At 38.5% G+C, this 16249-nt stretch overlaps 1 protein-coding gene across 1 annotated transcript in view; it reads left to right on the forward strand.

Moving 5' to 3' along the window:
- Positions 1-2793: 2793 nt before the first annotated feature.
- Positions 2794-16249, forward strand: part of LOC128244388 (glyoxylate reductase/hydroxypyruvate reductase-like) — a 38636-nt gene continuing 25180 nt past the window's right edge. The window contains exons 1-3 of the mRNA XM_052962397.1: positions 2794-2884; positions 3446-3676; positions 3857-4027. Coding sequence (XP_052818357.1) covers positions 2794-2884; positions 3446-3676; positions 3857-4027 — 493 coding nt within the window. The remainder of the gene's footprint in view (positions 2885-3445; positions 3677-3856; positions 4028-16249) is intronic.

A 16249-nucleotide genomic window follows, 5' to 3' on the forward strand; every position in this document is an offset into this window, starting at 1 on the left:
ATATGTGCTGTCTTATAGAGTTGTGTCACTTGGTTGAGTAATGTGTGTTGTCTTATAGAGTTGTGTCACTTGGTTGTGCAATGTGTGCTGTCTTATAGAGTTGTGTCTCTTGGTTGTGTAATGTATGTTGTCGCTTAAAGTTGTGACTCTTGGTTGTGTTATGAGCGTTGTCGCTTAAATTTGTGTCTATTTGTTGAGTAATGTATGTTGTCTTATAGAGTTGTGTTTCTTGGTTGTGTAATGTGTGTTGTCATATAGAGTTATGTCTCTTGGTTGTGTAATGTGTGTTGTCATATAGAGTTGTGTCTCTTGGTTGTGTAATGTGTGTTGTCTTATAGAGTTGTGTCACTTGGTTGTGTAATGTGTGTTGTCATATAGAGTTATGTCTCTTGGTTGTGTAATGTGTGTTGTCTTATAGAGTTGTATCTCTTGGTTGTGTAATGTGTGTTGTCTTATAGAGTTGTGTCACTTGGTTGTGTAATGTGTGTTGTCTTATAGAGTTATGTCACTTGGTTGTGTAATGTGTGTTGTCATATAGAGTTGTGTCTCTTGGTTGTGTAATGTGTGTTGTCATATAGAGTTGTGTCTCTTGGTTGTGTAATGTGTGTTGTCATATAGAGTTGTGTCACTTGGTTGTGTAATGTGAGTTGTCATATAGAGTTGTGTCACTTGGTTGTGTAATGTGTGTTGTCATATAGAGTTGTGTCACTTGGTTGTATAATGTGTGTTGTCATATAGAGTTGTGTCTCTTGGTTGTGTAATGTGTGTTGTCATATAGAGTTGTGTCACTTGGTTGTGTAATTTGTGTTGTCATATAGAGTTGTGTCACTTGGTTGAGCAATATGTGTTGTCTAATAGAGTTGTGTCACTTGGTTGAGTAATATGTGTTGTTTAATAGAGTTGTGTCACTTGGTTGAGTAATGTGTGTTGTCTTATAGAGTTGTGTCACTTGGTTGTGTAATGTGTGTTGTCATATAGAGTTGTGTCTCTTGGTTGTGTAATGTGTGTTGTCATATAGAGTTGTGTCTCTTGGTTGTGTAATGTGTGTTGTCATATAGAGTTGTGTCTCTTGGTTGTGTAATGTGTGTTGTCAAATAGAGTTATGTCTCTTGGTTGTGTAATGTGTGTTGTCATATAGAGTTATGTCTCTTGGTTGTGTAATGTGTGTTGTCATATAGAGTTGTGTCTCTTGGTTGTGTAATGTGTGTTGTCATATAGAGTTATGTCTCTTGGTTGTGCAATGTGTGTTGTCATATAGAGTTGTGTCTCTTGGTTGTGTAATGTGTGTTGTCATATAGAGTTGTGTCACTTGGTCGTGTAATATGTGTTGTCTTATAGAGTTGTGTCACTTGGTTGTGTAATATGTGTTGTCTTATAGAGTTGTGTCACTTGGTTGAGTAATATGTGTTGTCTTATAGAGTTGTGTCACTTGGTTGAGTAATGTGTGTTGTCATATAGAGTTGTGTCACTTGGTTGAGTAATGTGTGTTGTCTTATAGAGTTGTGTCACTTGGTCGTGTAATATGTGTTGTCTTATAGAGTTGTGTCACTTGGTTGAGTAATGTGTGTTGTCATATAGAGTTGTGTCACTTGGTTGTGTAATGTGTGTTGTCATATAGAGTTGTGTCACTTGGTCGTGTAATATGTGTTGTCTTATAGAGTTGTGTCACTTGGTTGTGTAATATGTGTTGTCTTATAGAGTTGTGTCACTTGGTTGAGTAATATGTGTTGTCTTATAGAGTTGTGTCACTTGGTTGAGTAATGTGTGTTGTCATATAGAGTTGTGTCACTTGGTTGAGTAATGTGTGTTGTCTTATAGAGTTGTGTCACTTGGTTGAGTAATGTGTGTTGTCTTATAGAGTTGTGTTTCTTGGTTGAGTAATGTGTGTTGTCTTATAGAGTTGTGTCAGTTGGTTGAGTAATTTGTGTTGTCTTATAGAGTTGTGTTTCTTGGTTGTGTAATATGTGTTGTTTAATAGATTTATGTCTCGGCTGTGTAATATATGTTGTCTTTTAGAGTTGTATCTCTTGGTTGTGTAGTGTGTGGTGTCGCTTAAAGGTGTGTCTCTTGGTTGTTTAATGTGTGAGATCTTTTAGAGTTGTGTCGCTTGGTTGTTTAATGTGTGAGATCTTTTAGAGTTGTGTCGCTTGGTTGTTTAATGTGTGAGATCTTTTAGAGTTGTGTCGCTTGGTTGTTTAATGTGTGAGATCTTTTAGAGTTGTGTCGCTTGGTTGTTTAATGTGTGAGGTCTTTTAGAGTTGTGTCGCTTGGTTGTGTTATATTGTGTCCTTTTATGCAGGATCTTTGTTCAATTTTAGGCTTATTGGCTTGTTTTTAAGTAAAACAAATACACAAGAAAAATACACATTAATAAATATTAGAATGTACCAATTGCGTTTAAATCATGGAATTATTAAACACTGAAAAACTGTATATTAAAGTTAGCTTTATTAATCTTTGCCATTTAACTGGGTTGATGTTTAAACTTTCGAATACTGTACTAATTTCTGTAGTTTTTCATATAAACATTTCTATTGCATGAATGCCTGCAAATTTGGATAGAACACATAAAATGCTTATCTTAGTTTATTTCTAACATTAACATACGTTTATCATTTTGATTTTAATATGTAAATTGCACTCTCACATTTAACAGTTATTGCCATGCCACGTGTTTATGTTCTTGTGATAACGGTGAACTGTATACGATCAAGTTAACAATCAATGTTGCTTCAAACACTACAGTTCAGCCCACGCTATATTGGCAGTACCATCGGCGCTTTGATGATACAAATGTTTGTTTTTGCTTTAGATAAAGGGAGTAAAAGCTCCGGTGGTGACTGCGCCAATGACTGCCTGTATGGAGAGGACGAGGAAAACTGCGGTATGTTTTCATGTACTATTCTAAGACGATCGAACAAATGAATTTATGCGTAACCAAAATGAGTATTATTTATTTTCAAGTAAAATCATGCAAGGTATTATTTTGAGTTCCAAATGGAAAACTAATGAATGATTAAATGTATTGCCTGTTAGTATTGTTGGAAATATTTACTTCCAGAAATGAACCATAACCGTGAAAACAATGAATATAGAGTTGATTGTTGCGTCATTGCTTTATATGGAAATATGTCGGGAAATAATGTAAACAAAATATGAAAAAATCCTGGTTTGTTGACGTTTTTTTAGACCGCGTGGAATCGTTTCAGCAGGTGCGCGTGACGTACGATCATACCATTGAAAATACATTGTCCTATGCGGTTAATGATATTGCTTTTAGTTAGTTTAAAGTGTAGTAGATTATATTAGTCGGTTGATCTGTTGGGTTGTATAACTTCGAGTTGTTTTCGCATTGCAAGCACCTTGAAGTGATACACCCCAACACATCAGCCGACTTATATAGTAATTTCTACATATTTAACTTATTACCCTATCCTGTTTATAGGCTTAAACCCGATAAGCGGAAGACCGAAGGTGTACCTAACTCAGAAAATTCCGCCGGATGGAGCCGGCCTTGCCCTTCTTCAGGCTTCATGTGATGTCGTCATGTATGACGAGGAAGAGGACGGCCAGATCGCCGTGTCCCGGGAACGCTTGCTTAAGGACGTCGTCGGCGCTAACGCCCTCATTCTCCCCTACCTCGTGAAGGTGGACGCGGAATTACTAGATGCTGCAGGTGCACAACAGATTACATATCTGTTTTCGTACGGTGTTATAATTGTTTTTTAACTGAGCGCGATAATAATTTTAAAAGAAAAACCTTACTGATATACGATTATTGTTTTTAAAAATAAAAATAAATTAATGTGTTGTTTCTGCGAATGTAGTCTTAACCCACCACGTTCTGTCGATGTAGGTCCACAATTGAAAGTGATATCAACTGTATCTGTTGGATTGGAACATATTGATCTGAAAGAGTGTGCCCGTCGGCATATCCCTGTCGGATATACTCCCGACGTGCTCACCGACTCCGTCGCTGAGGCAACAATCGGCCTAACGCTTGCCACCGCTCGGAGGCACAAAGAAGGTTGGTTTTATATTTAGTCATTGTACCGAAATTCTTAAACTTGAGCGAATAAAGATCTTATAAAAACGCAGAAATAAATATCAATGAAGATTGAGGTTTGTTTTCAAAGTAATGTATGGCAATTTTATACTATTCTGTTCCAAAAGAAACATATAAGAACTTACTTTCAATCGCAGGTGTTCAGGCTGTAACAGATGGCACCTGGGGAAGCACCTGGGATAGCTGTCTCTACCTGTGTGGCCAGGAGCTCAGGGGAGCTACCGTCGGCATAGTCTGGTTCTCCCCCACCTAGGTAGTGCAACATTGCGGGCGCGGCACGGCATGGTGGACCTGGCAGTGAGGAACACGCTTGCAGGGCTGCCAGGGGAGCCGCTGGAAACACCCGTCCGGATACAATAACGATTTGGTTACGGTTGACTGTAATAATGTTCTCAATAAACATATCGTTATGAATTGAATTTAAGTCGAACACCGTTGGCTCGAACTCATAGGGACCGGCGATAACACTTCGAGCCTTAAAAAATCTAGCCAAACGGGATGGTTTACCTTCAATATAGAGAAATTGGTCCTTTACATATAGTTCGAGCCAACGAGGATTTCGAGCCAACGAGGATTTCGAGCCAACGGGGTTCGACTGTATGTTCATATAAATTTAACAAAACGTCATACCGTGTTTGTGATATTATAATTCGACACTAGTCTTCATTTATTATATCGTATAGTTTAAATAAATCGTTGGACAAAAAGTAACTTTATTACAATAATAAAGTAATAACATGTATTTCTAGCGCCTACATTGACAGTATTAAATGCTTGGTGCGCCCTGGTTGCCTTGTTCATTGTTTGGGGTGAAAAAACATTCCTCGATTCGGAGAGTATAACCATTGTTTTCTTTTTGTTAAAACGATATTATTTTGGAAACGACGTTATGCACTGAATGAAGAGCAATTGCTAATTTACGATGGCGCTTGTTTGAGATGAAAAGCATGTTCGTATTAATATATCTCATGAAAAAATGCACGTTCTTACAGACTCACTCAAAGCACTTTATTCTTCAAAATAAAGATTTTATACCGTTTTCTTTCGTGTAATTCACATCCGATACCTTGTGTTGGCCAATCAAAGGTATTGTTGTTGTTTTCCGAGTGTAGTTCGGAGATAGATCAGCACATTTAAGAAAATGCTTACTGAATTATTCTTGTAATTTTAAGAACCTGGGTTCATCCCAAACTTGGTAATTTATGGAACACATTAATGTCGATGAAAAGGCGTCGATTGTTTTTCCTTATCCATGTGTGTACTATAACACATGGAAGAAAGGTATCTCTTTAGCGAGGAAGCCGCGATTCACCTGTAATAAAGCGGAAGCCGTGCTTTACCTACGATAACGAGGAAGCCGCAATTAACATATGATAACGCGGGAGACGTGATTAAACTACGACAACGCGAAAGCCATGATTCATCTGCGATAACGCAGAAGCCGTGATTCACCTACGATAGCGAGGAGTCCGTGATTCACCTACTATAACGAGGTTACAGTGATTCACCTACGATAGCGAGGAGTCCGTGATTCACCTACGATAGCGAGGAGTCCGTGATTCACCTACGATAGCGAGGAGGCCGTGATTCACCTACGATAGCGAGGAGGCCGTGATTCACCTACGATAGCGAGGAGTCCGTGATTCACCTACGATAGCGAGGAGGCCGTGATTCACCTACGATAGCGAGGAGGCCGTGATTCACCTACGATAGCGAGGAGGCCGTGATTCACCTACTATAACGAGGTTACAGTGATTCATCTACAAAATGAGGTAGCCGTGATTTATCTACGATAAAGAGGAAGCTGTGAATCACCTACTAAAACGAGGTAGCCGAGATTCACCTAATATAACGAGGTAGCCGTGATTCACCTTCTATAATGAGGAAGCCGTGATTCACCTACTAAAACAAGGTAGCCGTAATTCACTTTCTATAACGAGGTAACAGTGATTCACCTACTATAACGAGGTAGCCGTGATTCACCTACTATAACGAGGAAGCCGTGATTCACCTACTAAAACGAGGTAGCCGTGATTCACTTTCTATAACGAGGTAACAGTGATTCACCTACTATAACGAGGTAGCCGTGATTCACCTACTATAACGAGGTAGCCGTGATTCACCTACTATAACGAGGTAGCCGTGATTCACCTAAGATAACGCAGAAGACGTGATTCATCTACGATAAAGAGGAAGCCGAGGAAGCCGTGTTTCACGTACGATAACGCAGAAGCCGTGATTCGCCTCTGATAACAAGGAAGCCGTGATTCACTTACGATCACGAGGAAGCCATGATTCATCTTCGAAACGAGGAAGCCATGATTCATCTTCGAAACCAGGAAGCCATGATTCACTTGTGATAACGAAAAAGTCGTGCTTCTCCGGGGTTGCCACCGAAGTCTTGCACGGCTAGATCATCACGAAAAACTTCCGATTCAGGCTCAGCGAGCCTGGTCACCTTTTGCATGGTGGGATTGTATACAGGAATGACCGGTGTTTTACACAACTAGTTTATGTTATTAAGCCTGCTAGATATGAAGTAAAATTAAATTCACAATTTTGGCTTCCAATTTCGAATCATATTGAACTTTCCATTTCTTTACAAATATCATACAAATTTATTGTTTAGTTTCTCGGCTACTCTATTTTATTTTATTGCGTTAAGGCCACAACAAATTGATCATTTGTTCTACGGATTTTGCCAAAAAAAAGTAGGAGCGAGCGAGCGAAAAAAAAATAATAAATTACTTTTTTTTAAATTTAAGGCAATTCAGAGGCGAGCTCAAGGCGAAAAATAAAATAAAAATTAAAAAGTTTATTTATTACTAAATTTATCATGCAATATGTCAAGAAATGCTTTTTAATTGCAAACATAGGTTCTTAGTTTAAATATAAATGAAAAGGTTTTGATTGTATCACATGAAAATCTGTCTCAATATATAACAAATGGCAATAAAATCCAGTGCTTTACTATTACTTAAGACACTGCCGATTAAATTGCGGGACAACACAATTGAAGCAGTATTAAACAAATCTGCAAATGTGGCACCGGTCATAATATTAGAGCAGGTGGTGGAATAAAGATGTTTCCCTTTCAAGACCTCGCCTTTACCACGAACCAATGGTTTATAGGTCTGTGCCTTGAAAAAAAAATCATGACACCCTCCATAGCTTCAATGCCCGTAAGAAACAGGCCACTTTAATAACAGGCCACTTTACTACAAATCGATCAATGAAACAAGTGGATAAGAACAAAGAATTGAGAAAATTAAAACAGTCATTTTACTTATAAAAGGTTTTATTTTCTGATTTTACTGATGTTATTTTTATACTGTACATGTATGTGTAATGCACTAGTCAATTGTAATCACGACCCCCAAGGTCCGGGGAATAGCGGGGACTTTGACTTTCGGTCCAGCCAACCCCGGGTAAAACCAACGGCACTGCGGGGGAAGGTGAAAACACGGCCCATTTCACCGGCTATCTCCGGTATACCCCCGGTCCTGGGGGGGGGGGCATGGTTACAATTGAATGGTGCATAAATACAGACTGTTTCTGAAACATTTACAAGTCCTTATATTTTTATCAATTACGAGTATAAAGCTGAGAAATGCATTTTAGAATTTAAAAAATAACTCACGAAAACATGTTCATTTGTTTTAAGTCGAGTGTCCGTGTATTTGAATATAAGCTTTGCACTCAAAATCTGATTTAGTTATTATTTAACACTAAATTTTGAGTACAAAACAATGAATTACTTAAAACACACATAAATAATTATTGCCTTCGACGCTGTGAAACTGTTGTTGTTTACTGAAGACTATAATCCATTGACTATGACACTGATTTTCAAATTTTACATTAACGAAAACTGAAAGTATCCTGCAAATTAATACCGGAAATAGATAACAACGGTGCGTCCTGCAAAATATTCCCGACAAAAAAAAGACTGTCAACAAATACCGGCTGTTTTGCGGTTACCCGGAGCTGATTTTGTCCTGACACGAGGAAAGTTTGCTCGCGGAGAATGTAAAGCATGGAAATACCTTCAAAAAAAGGCGAAGTCGACGTTGCAGGTTCAAATTTTAAGTAAAAAACTTCAGAAAATAGAGGAAATTCAGAAGTAAAAAAAATACATAATATGCGCGGCCAAATAGTAAATGCGGGCGCAAAAAAAAAGTTTTTTTTTATTTTTTTTTTCGTTTTTCGAATTTTAGGTGCGGCAAATCCGACGAACAAATGATCAATTTGTTGTGGCCTAATGTATCATTTCTTTGCCCAAACATTCAATAGTAAATAAACAAACATCTTCATACGGTGTTAAAGTATTTCAAATGATGATTTAATCGGGGCACCGTAACGCGACATAAATGCAATGATATATCTGCCGCATACTGCATGCGGTGGCGTGGTGCCTCCGTGCCGCACTGTATATGGCACTGTTTCAGAACTCTTCACATTTCAAGAGTTAATCTATCATTTTCTGCCGGTATACAACTTACAATCATATTTTCATTCATGGCCATATTTTCGCACCTTTCATTGTGATGACCAAAGGCGTTACTGTATAGCATTGTTATTATAATACTACATTTATTTATAGAATGTTTAATAATCATATAAATAGACTGAATATGCAATAAACGGAAGGCATAAAAATAATACTAAATCGCCAAAATATGGCAAATAACTCATTTTTTAAGAGTTTTAAATCCAAAATAGAGCTCTTAAAATATTATATTATATCATGCAGCTTTTATTCGTACCACTGCATGTTTTTATACAAATAACATTTCCACGGAAATGTAATATTAATCTGCCATTTAAACCTTCCAAGTTTTGTTTTATGACAAAATCCCAGAGTTTCCCATCTTGGGTAAATTTGTACGGGAACTAGCGGTGCTGGTTCTCGAGCCTGGCTCTCAGAGCCACCGCTCGTACGTGTGGTCGTGCATGTTACGAGATCTGTCTCCTCTCTCCTGTCTTTCCTTCTGGCTCTTTGAGCCACCATCGAACATGCGTATGTGGTCGCGCATGTTTCGAGATCTTTCAAATCTTAAATAATTTCTTAAGTTCTAGCCTCCCTTTCCCACACTTTTTCTTTCTTTTACAAACACTCTTTTCTTCTTAAATCTCAAAAACTTACTTATGTGCTTTCAACCTCTCAACTCGCATTTTATCCCTTTCCTCGCTTTTCTTCCCCTGTCATTTCACACTTTCGCCTGTATCTCTCCCATACCTCCAACTATTTCTTTATCACATTGTACCCCTTCTCTTTATCTTCTCTCTCAATTCCTCCCAACTCCAATATCCCTCCCCTTTCTATCTTCCCTCCTCTTTCTCTCATTTCTCCCCCCCCCCTCCTCTCTCTTTCTTCCCCTCTGTATCCCCCTATCTTTCTTCCCTCCCCTTTCTCTCAAACCTTTTCTTCTCATCTTTTGACACCCTTTTCCCTCTCTATTTCTTCCATTTCTTTCTCCCCTCTCTTAACCCCTCTCCTTCCCACCTCCTCTTTCTTCCCCTCTTTACCCCCTCTTTTTCTTCCCTCTCCTTTCTCTCCAATCTTTCCCTCCTCTTCTTTCAATCCCCTTATCTCTCCCTTTTCTTGCTCCCCACTCTTCTCTCTTCACTCCCCCCTCTCCTTCTTATACCTACTCATATATATTATAATTTATCTATAATCATATAGATTCGATAGTATACAGACGTGCGGAAAATCATTTTAATTCATACATAGTGTATACCACGTGATATATTGCGTCATAAATGCTACGTCGGAAGGCAATACTTTGCTTAGAATGAAGACTTTAAACAAAGATAAGTTCACTATTTCTTCACCATTTTAAATGAAACATAGAGTATAGAGTGTATAAAGTACTTTAATAACTAATGAATTCCCAACGAATGGAAGAATATGGTGTAAAGAATAAAGAATATGGACAGAATTGAATGTAATTCGTCACAACTTTAATAAACACTAAAGATTAAGCGTGACTGTTAGCAGGGAGTTTTGAGGTACTTATCAAAATGACACTTCTTATACGTGTTGTAGTATACATGAATGAGGATAAACAATCGACGCATTTTAATTGTTATTTAAGTGTGCCATAGATATACAAGATTTAAGATCAACCTGAGTTCTAAAACGCATTTCTTAAATGTTCCAATCTATCTCCAAAACTTGCGATCTGCACTCGGAAAACGATGATACACCATTCGATGTCCAAAACAAGGTATCGGATGAGATTTATACTTAGATGACGAGATATGTTCATACAGATATGATTTCCATCTAAAACCAACGTCATCGTCATTCGATGCACATGGTCGACGCAACTCCGACATCATTCTTTGTCTAATTAACATATATAGTAGAAGCATGATGCTTTTTCAACCTATTTCTGCTGCAATACGATACGCTACGTAAGGTTACTATAACAAATAATTATCGTCGAACAAGAGGCACAACGCAACAAGACAACACACGTAACGCAACTATCAGACTATCGTCAAACAAGGGGCACAACGCAACAAGACAACATACAGACCATCGTCAAACAAGGGGCACAACGCAACAAGACAACACACGTGACGCAACTATCAGACCATCGTCAAACAAGGGGCACAACGCAACAAGACAACACACGTGACGCAACTATCAGACCATCGTCAAACAAGGGGCACAACGCAACAAGACAACACACGTGACGCAACTATTAGACTATCGTCAAACAAGGGGCACAACGCAACAAGACAACACACGTGACGCAACTATCAGACTATCGTCAAACAAGGGGCACAACGCAACAAGACAACACACGTGACGCAACTATGAGACCATCGTCAAACAAGGGGCACAACGCAACAAGACAACACACGTGACGCAACTATAAGACTATCGTCAAACAAGGGGCACAACGCAACAAGACAAGACACGTGACGCAACTATCAGACTATCGTCAAACAAGGGGCACAACGCAACAAGACAACACACGTGACGCAACTATTAGACTATCGTCAAACAAGGGGCACCAACACACGTAACACAACTATTAGACTATCGTCAAACAAGGGGCACAACGCAACAAGACAACACACGTGACGCAACTATCAGACTATCGTCAAACAAGGGGCACAACGCAACAAGACAACACACGTGACGCAACTATGAGACTATCGTCAAACAAGGGGCACAACGCAACAAGACAACACACGTGACGCAACTATTAGACTATCGTCAAACAAGGGGCACAACGCAACAAGACAACACACGTAACGCAACTATCAGACTATCGTCAAACAAGGGGCACAACGCAACAAGACAACACACGTGACGCAACTATCAGACCATCGTCAAACAAGGGGCACAACGCAACAAGACAACACACGTGACGCAACTATTAGACTATCGTCGAACAAGGGGCACAGCGCAACAAGACAACACACATGACGCAACTATTAGACCATCGTCAAACAAGGGGCACAACGCAACAAGACAACACACGTGACGCAACTATTAGACCATCGTCAAACAAGGGGCACAACGCAACAAGTCAACACACGTGACGCAACTATCAGACCATCGTCAAACAAGGGGCACAACGCAACAAGACAACACACGTGACGCAACTATGAGACTATCGTCAAACAAGGGGCACAACGTTACAAGACAACACACGTAACGCAACTATCAGACCATCGTCAAACAAGGGGCACAACGCAACAAGACAACACACGTGACGCAACTATAAGACCATCGTCAAACAAGGGGCACAGCGCAACAAGACAACACACGTGACGCAACTATCAGACTATCGTCAAACAAGGGGCACAACGCAACAAGACCACACACGTTACGTTACTATCAACCTTGGTCAAACAAGGGGCACAACGCAACAAGACAACACACGTAACGCAACTATCAGACCATCGTCAAACAAAGGGCACAGCGCAACAAGACAACACACGTGAGGCAACTATCAGACTATCGTCAAACAAGGGGCACAACGCAACAAGACAACACACGTAACGCAACTATGAGACCATCGTCAAACAAGGGGCACAACGCAACAAGACAACACACGTTACGTTACTATCAACCTTCGTCGAACAAGGGGCACAGCGCAACAAGACAACACACATAATGTAACTATCAAACTATCGTCAAACAAAGGGCACAGCGCAACAAGACAACACACATAATGCAACTATCAAACTATCGTCAAACAAAGGGCACAGCGCAACAAGACAACACACATAATGCAACTATCAAACTATCGTCGAACAAGGGGCACAGCGCAACATGACAACACACGTAACGCAACTATCAGACCATCGTCAAACAAAGGGCACAGCGCAACAAGACAACACACGTAATGCAACTATTAAACTATCGTCAAACAAGGGGCACAGCGCAACATGACAACACACGTAACGCAACTATCAGACCATCGTCAAACAAGGGCACAGCGCAACAAGACAACACACGTAATGCAACTATTACACTATCGTAGAACAAGGGGCACAGCGCAACAATACAACATGCGTAACGCAACTATCAGACTATCGTCGAACAAGGGGCACAGCGCAACAACACAACTTGCGTAATGTAACTACCAGACTATTGTTGAACAAGGGGCACAGCGCAACAACACAACACACATAATGCAACTATCAGACTATCGTCGAACAAGAGGCACAGCGCAACAACACAACATGCGTAATGCAACTATCAGACCATCGTAGAACAAGGGGCACAGCGCAACAACACAACACACATAATGCAACTATCAAACTATCGTAGCACAAGGGGCTCAGCGCAGCAAGACAACACACGTAATGCAACTATCAAACTATCGTCGAACAAGGGACACAGCGCAACAAGACAACACACGTAATGCAACTATCAAAATATCGTCGAACATGGGGCACAGCGCAACAAAACAACATACGTTATGCAACTATCAAACTAGCGTTATTGATTATTACTTTCGCACGATCATAGTAAACAGGATACAAAATCACAGGTTGTTAATTTAGTCTTCACATCAGTCAGTCATGAATTGATGTTCATGTTGTTGTTTTATACCCATGCAATAGTGTTTATAAATTACTAATGTAAAAACTATGGATCTTTTATACGTGACATACATATACAGCTTGTATAGCAACATAGTATTTCTTATTACTTTGCATTTTGTCAATTGTTTTTAAAAAGCATAGTGTAACTGCTCTTTTAAATGAATTCGAAGTAAGGGATTGACACTGTCCGCTGATTGGATAGAAGTATAAGTTTGTGATATTTGCTTAAGTTCAGAAAATGGAGACTCCTTGCGTAAACAATGAAAAATCAATTTGCACGGAAACGAATTATTTAGTCCTGACAACAGTAGAATTATTTTGTTTTTGTTTGTTAGATATATGATCAATTTCATGTTGTTGTTTTTTCTTTCAAAAACGATCTAGTTATTTTTCAAACTACATGCGAAGTGCTGGATTTTTTTAAAATTCCGATTATATAATGAGGCCATTGTGTTTATTCTACACCATAATACTCCTTCTCCACTTGTGTCATTTTAAAAGGATGGTATTGTGAAAAGGTGTAGTTAAGGTGTCTGCACTAACCTCAAATGTTTGAATAATTCCTTACGTTTTGTCTTTTAAGTTCAAATATGTGTATAATCTGTCAGTTTTGTTGAAATTCAGGGCTAAATGACCTCTGTATTTGTAGAATTGTGATCCTTTACTCCTCAACGGGTGTTGTTTTATGAGAAGTATCAATTCATATCTTCAGGTAATATAAGGTAAGATTAACACACCGAGAAGTTATTTATTGTTTTCTTTCATTATATTCAGCCAAACATAAATTATTTATGTGTTAGTCTTATAAAACATAAAACAACGACTGTATAGGAGTAGTCTATACCGGGCGAGTATATTTATTTTATTAACACACAATACAAATAATAAACATCACTCTCTCAATGGTTTCATGACCACATCTGTGGCAATATGTGTCCATGCACTAAAACATTGTATCAGGCAAAATAAAAAAATCGCTTTGCACAAAGCGACTTCGGTAAAAGTTCATGAAACCGCCGCATTCACTCTGTAAACATTGTCATCCTCCCCAAACTTTCAGAACGACACAAAATCTGAAAAATATAAAACGTTATGAATATGTTCAAAATTCGACAATATCTAGACAGTAGATGATTCATGTACGCCCATACAAAATCTAAAAGGGTGGGTGGGTGGTTGGGAAAAACTAATAGTTTTATCTCTTGTCTACTGCCCGGTATAACCTCGAATGACGAATTCATGTGTATAAACGGCTTTTATACTAGCCGTTTACTTATGTAAGCTCACTGACCATTACCATATAATGGCAAAAGTCGGAAGGAACGACCTTGACCATGACCACCAAATATGGTAATAATCGTAAATACGTTTTATTCCGAACCAAAATAAATATATATAACATCCGAATTGGATCTCACAAACTACAGCTTAACAGTTTTTAGTGCCCACGGACTGGCATCTTGGATGCTTTAGCAAGTATCACTATACTAAGTCAGTTATTATGAAAACTTCATTGTTATATTGACAATATGGTAGAATTATGATCAATCATTAAAGCTACACTCTCACAGATTCACCTTTTGGCAACTGTTATCTTTTTTGTCTTAGAATAAGCCAATTTTTGCGTTAATATCTGCAAACCAGTGATATAACACTGCTGACAAAAGATCAGATCGCAGAGTTTCATATTTCCGTTCGAAAATTAATGTTTTATGGCTAAAAGCGTTACTAATGGTTTAAGAAAAGTTCATAAAACATTATTTATTTAACTTAAATATGAAAATCTGCGATCTGTTGTTTTGTACTGTCAAGTGGTAACTATGAAATTTGGAAAATAGGAATATATACTGCAACTTCTGTAACGAAAAAACTAGTATGTACATAACATGGCAGTTAAAAAGTGAATAAAGGGTCTTTATTTCGTGGGATCTTGAATTCGTGGATCACCCTACCCACGAAAACCACGAACATAAATGCCCCACGAACATTAATGATTTCACAGTACATGCAAGCACGGTTACAACATGCACAGATATGCCATATTTGCCGAGGAAATACTAACAAATGTGGATAAACTCAACACGTTTATTTGTAAACATTGCCCCGTAAGCCACAATCTGTTCAATAACATTTTTTCTCAAAAGTTATGATACCAAACTAAGATGTCGATCGAAGAATATGTTTTTCGCCACATACTGGACTCATACTTTTTTTCAAAATTTAAAGAAAAAGTTAACCTACCAGGCAAAAGTTGGAACCTGAAGTGGTACTTTTCATTTGAAATCCGCCATTTTCTTTGCCATGAAACATTTTTCTCACTTAATATTTGCATGAAACCAAATTACGTCCTCCCCCTTGCTTTAAGTTAATTGAGTACATAAATCATAGCGTTTGCAAACAATTGGAATAAACGAAAATAATACTGAGCCCACCAACCAGCTAAATGTTAAGAGAGTCATCAAGATCAAATGATTTCAGGTGTGTGTTCAGGGTAATACTAAACTTGTATCTTGGAGTGATACAACCACAGCTCTCAGAAAGTGATACTTATATGTGAACATGACTCATGATAACTTGAGGAGTAATACGCCTATTTCACATAAACCGGAAGCTGAATATTCGTGTTTAAAGCTGCACTCTCACAGATTGATTGTTTTGACGACTTTTTCATTTTTTTTTTGTCTTGGATTGAGCCAATTTTTGAGTAAATGTCTGGAAACCGGTGATATAAGACTGCCGATTAATGAGCAAAATTACACCCAAATGAAATTAAACAATTATTTAAATACTTCATGTCGAAATAACCGAACTTCGTTTTATTTGTCGTACATTTTCTTTACTTTGGAAAATAGGTATCAAGTTTTCTTTCGCTTACACATGTATTATGACCAACACTGTAGATAAATTAGTTTCCGCTCCTATGAAAGGCAATAGGGTTGTGTCCCTTAATTAATTTTTATTTTCATGTCTTGTTCGACAATATAATATCACAAGTGATTTATTTAGAAACACTTTTAAACTTGGTACCATGAGGGATTTGTAGTGCAGCCATTGTACATATTACTCATACAAGTCAGGAGTGGCATCGCTACGATAATTTTG

The sequence above is a fragment of the Mya arenaria genome, chromosome 8, assembly GCF_026914265.1.
Source record: "Mya arenaria isolate MELC-2E11 chromosome 8, ASM2691426v1".
Classification (NCBI taxonomy): Eukaryota; Metazoa; Mollusca; class Bivalvia; order Myida; family Myidae; genus Mya; species Mya arenaria.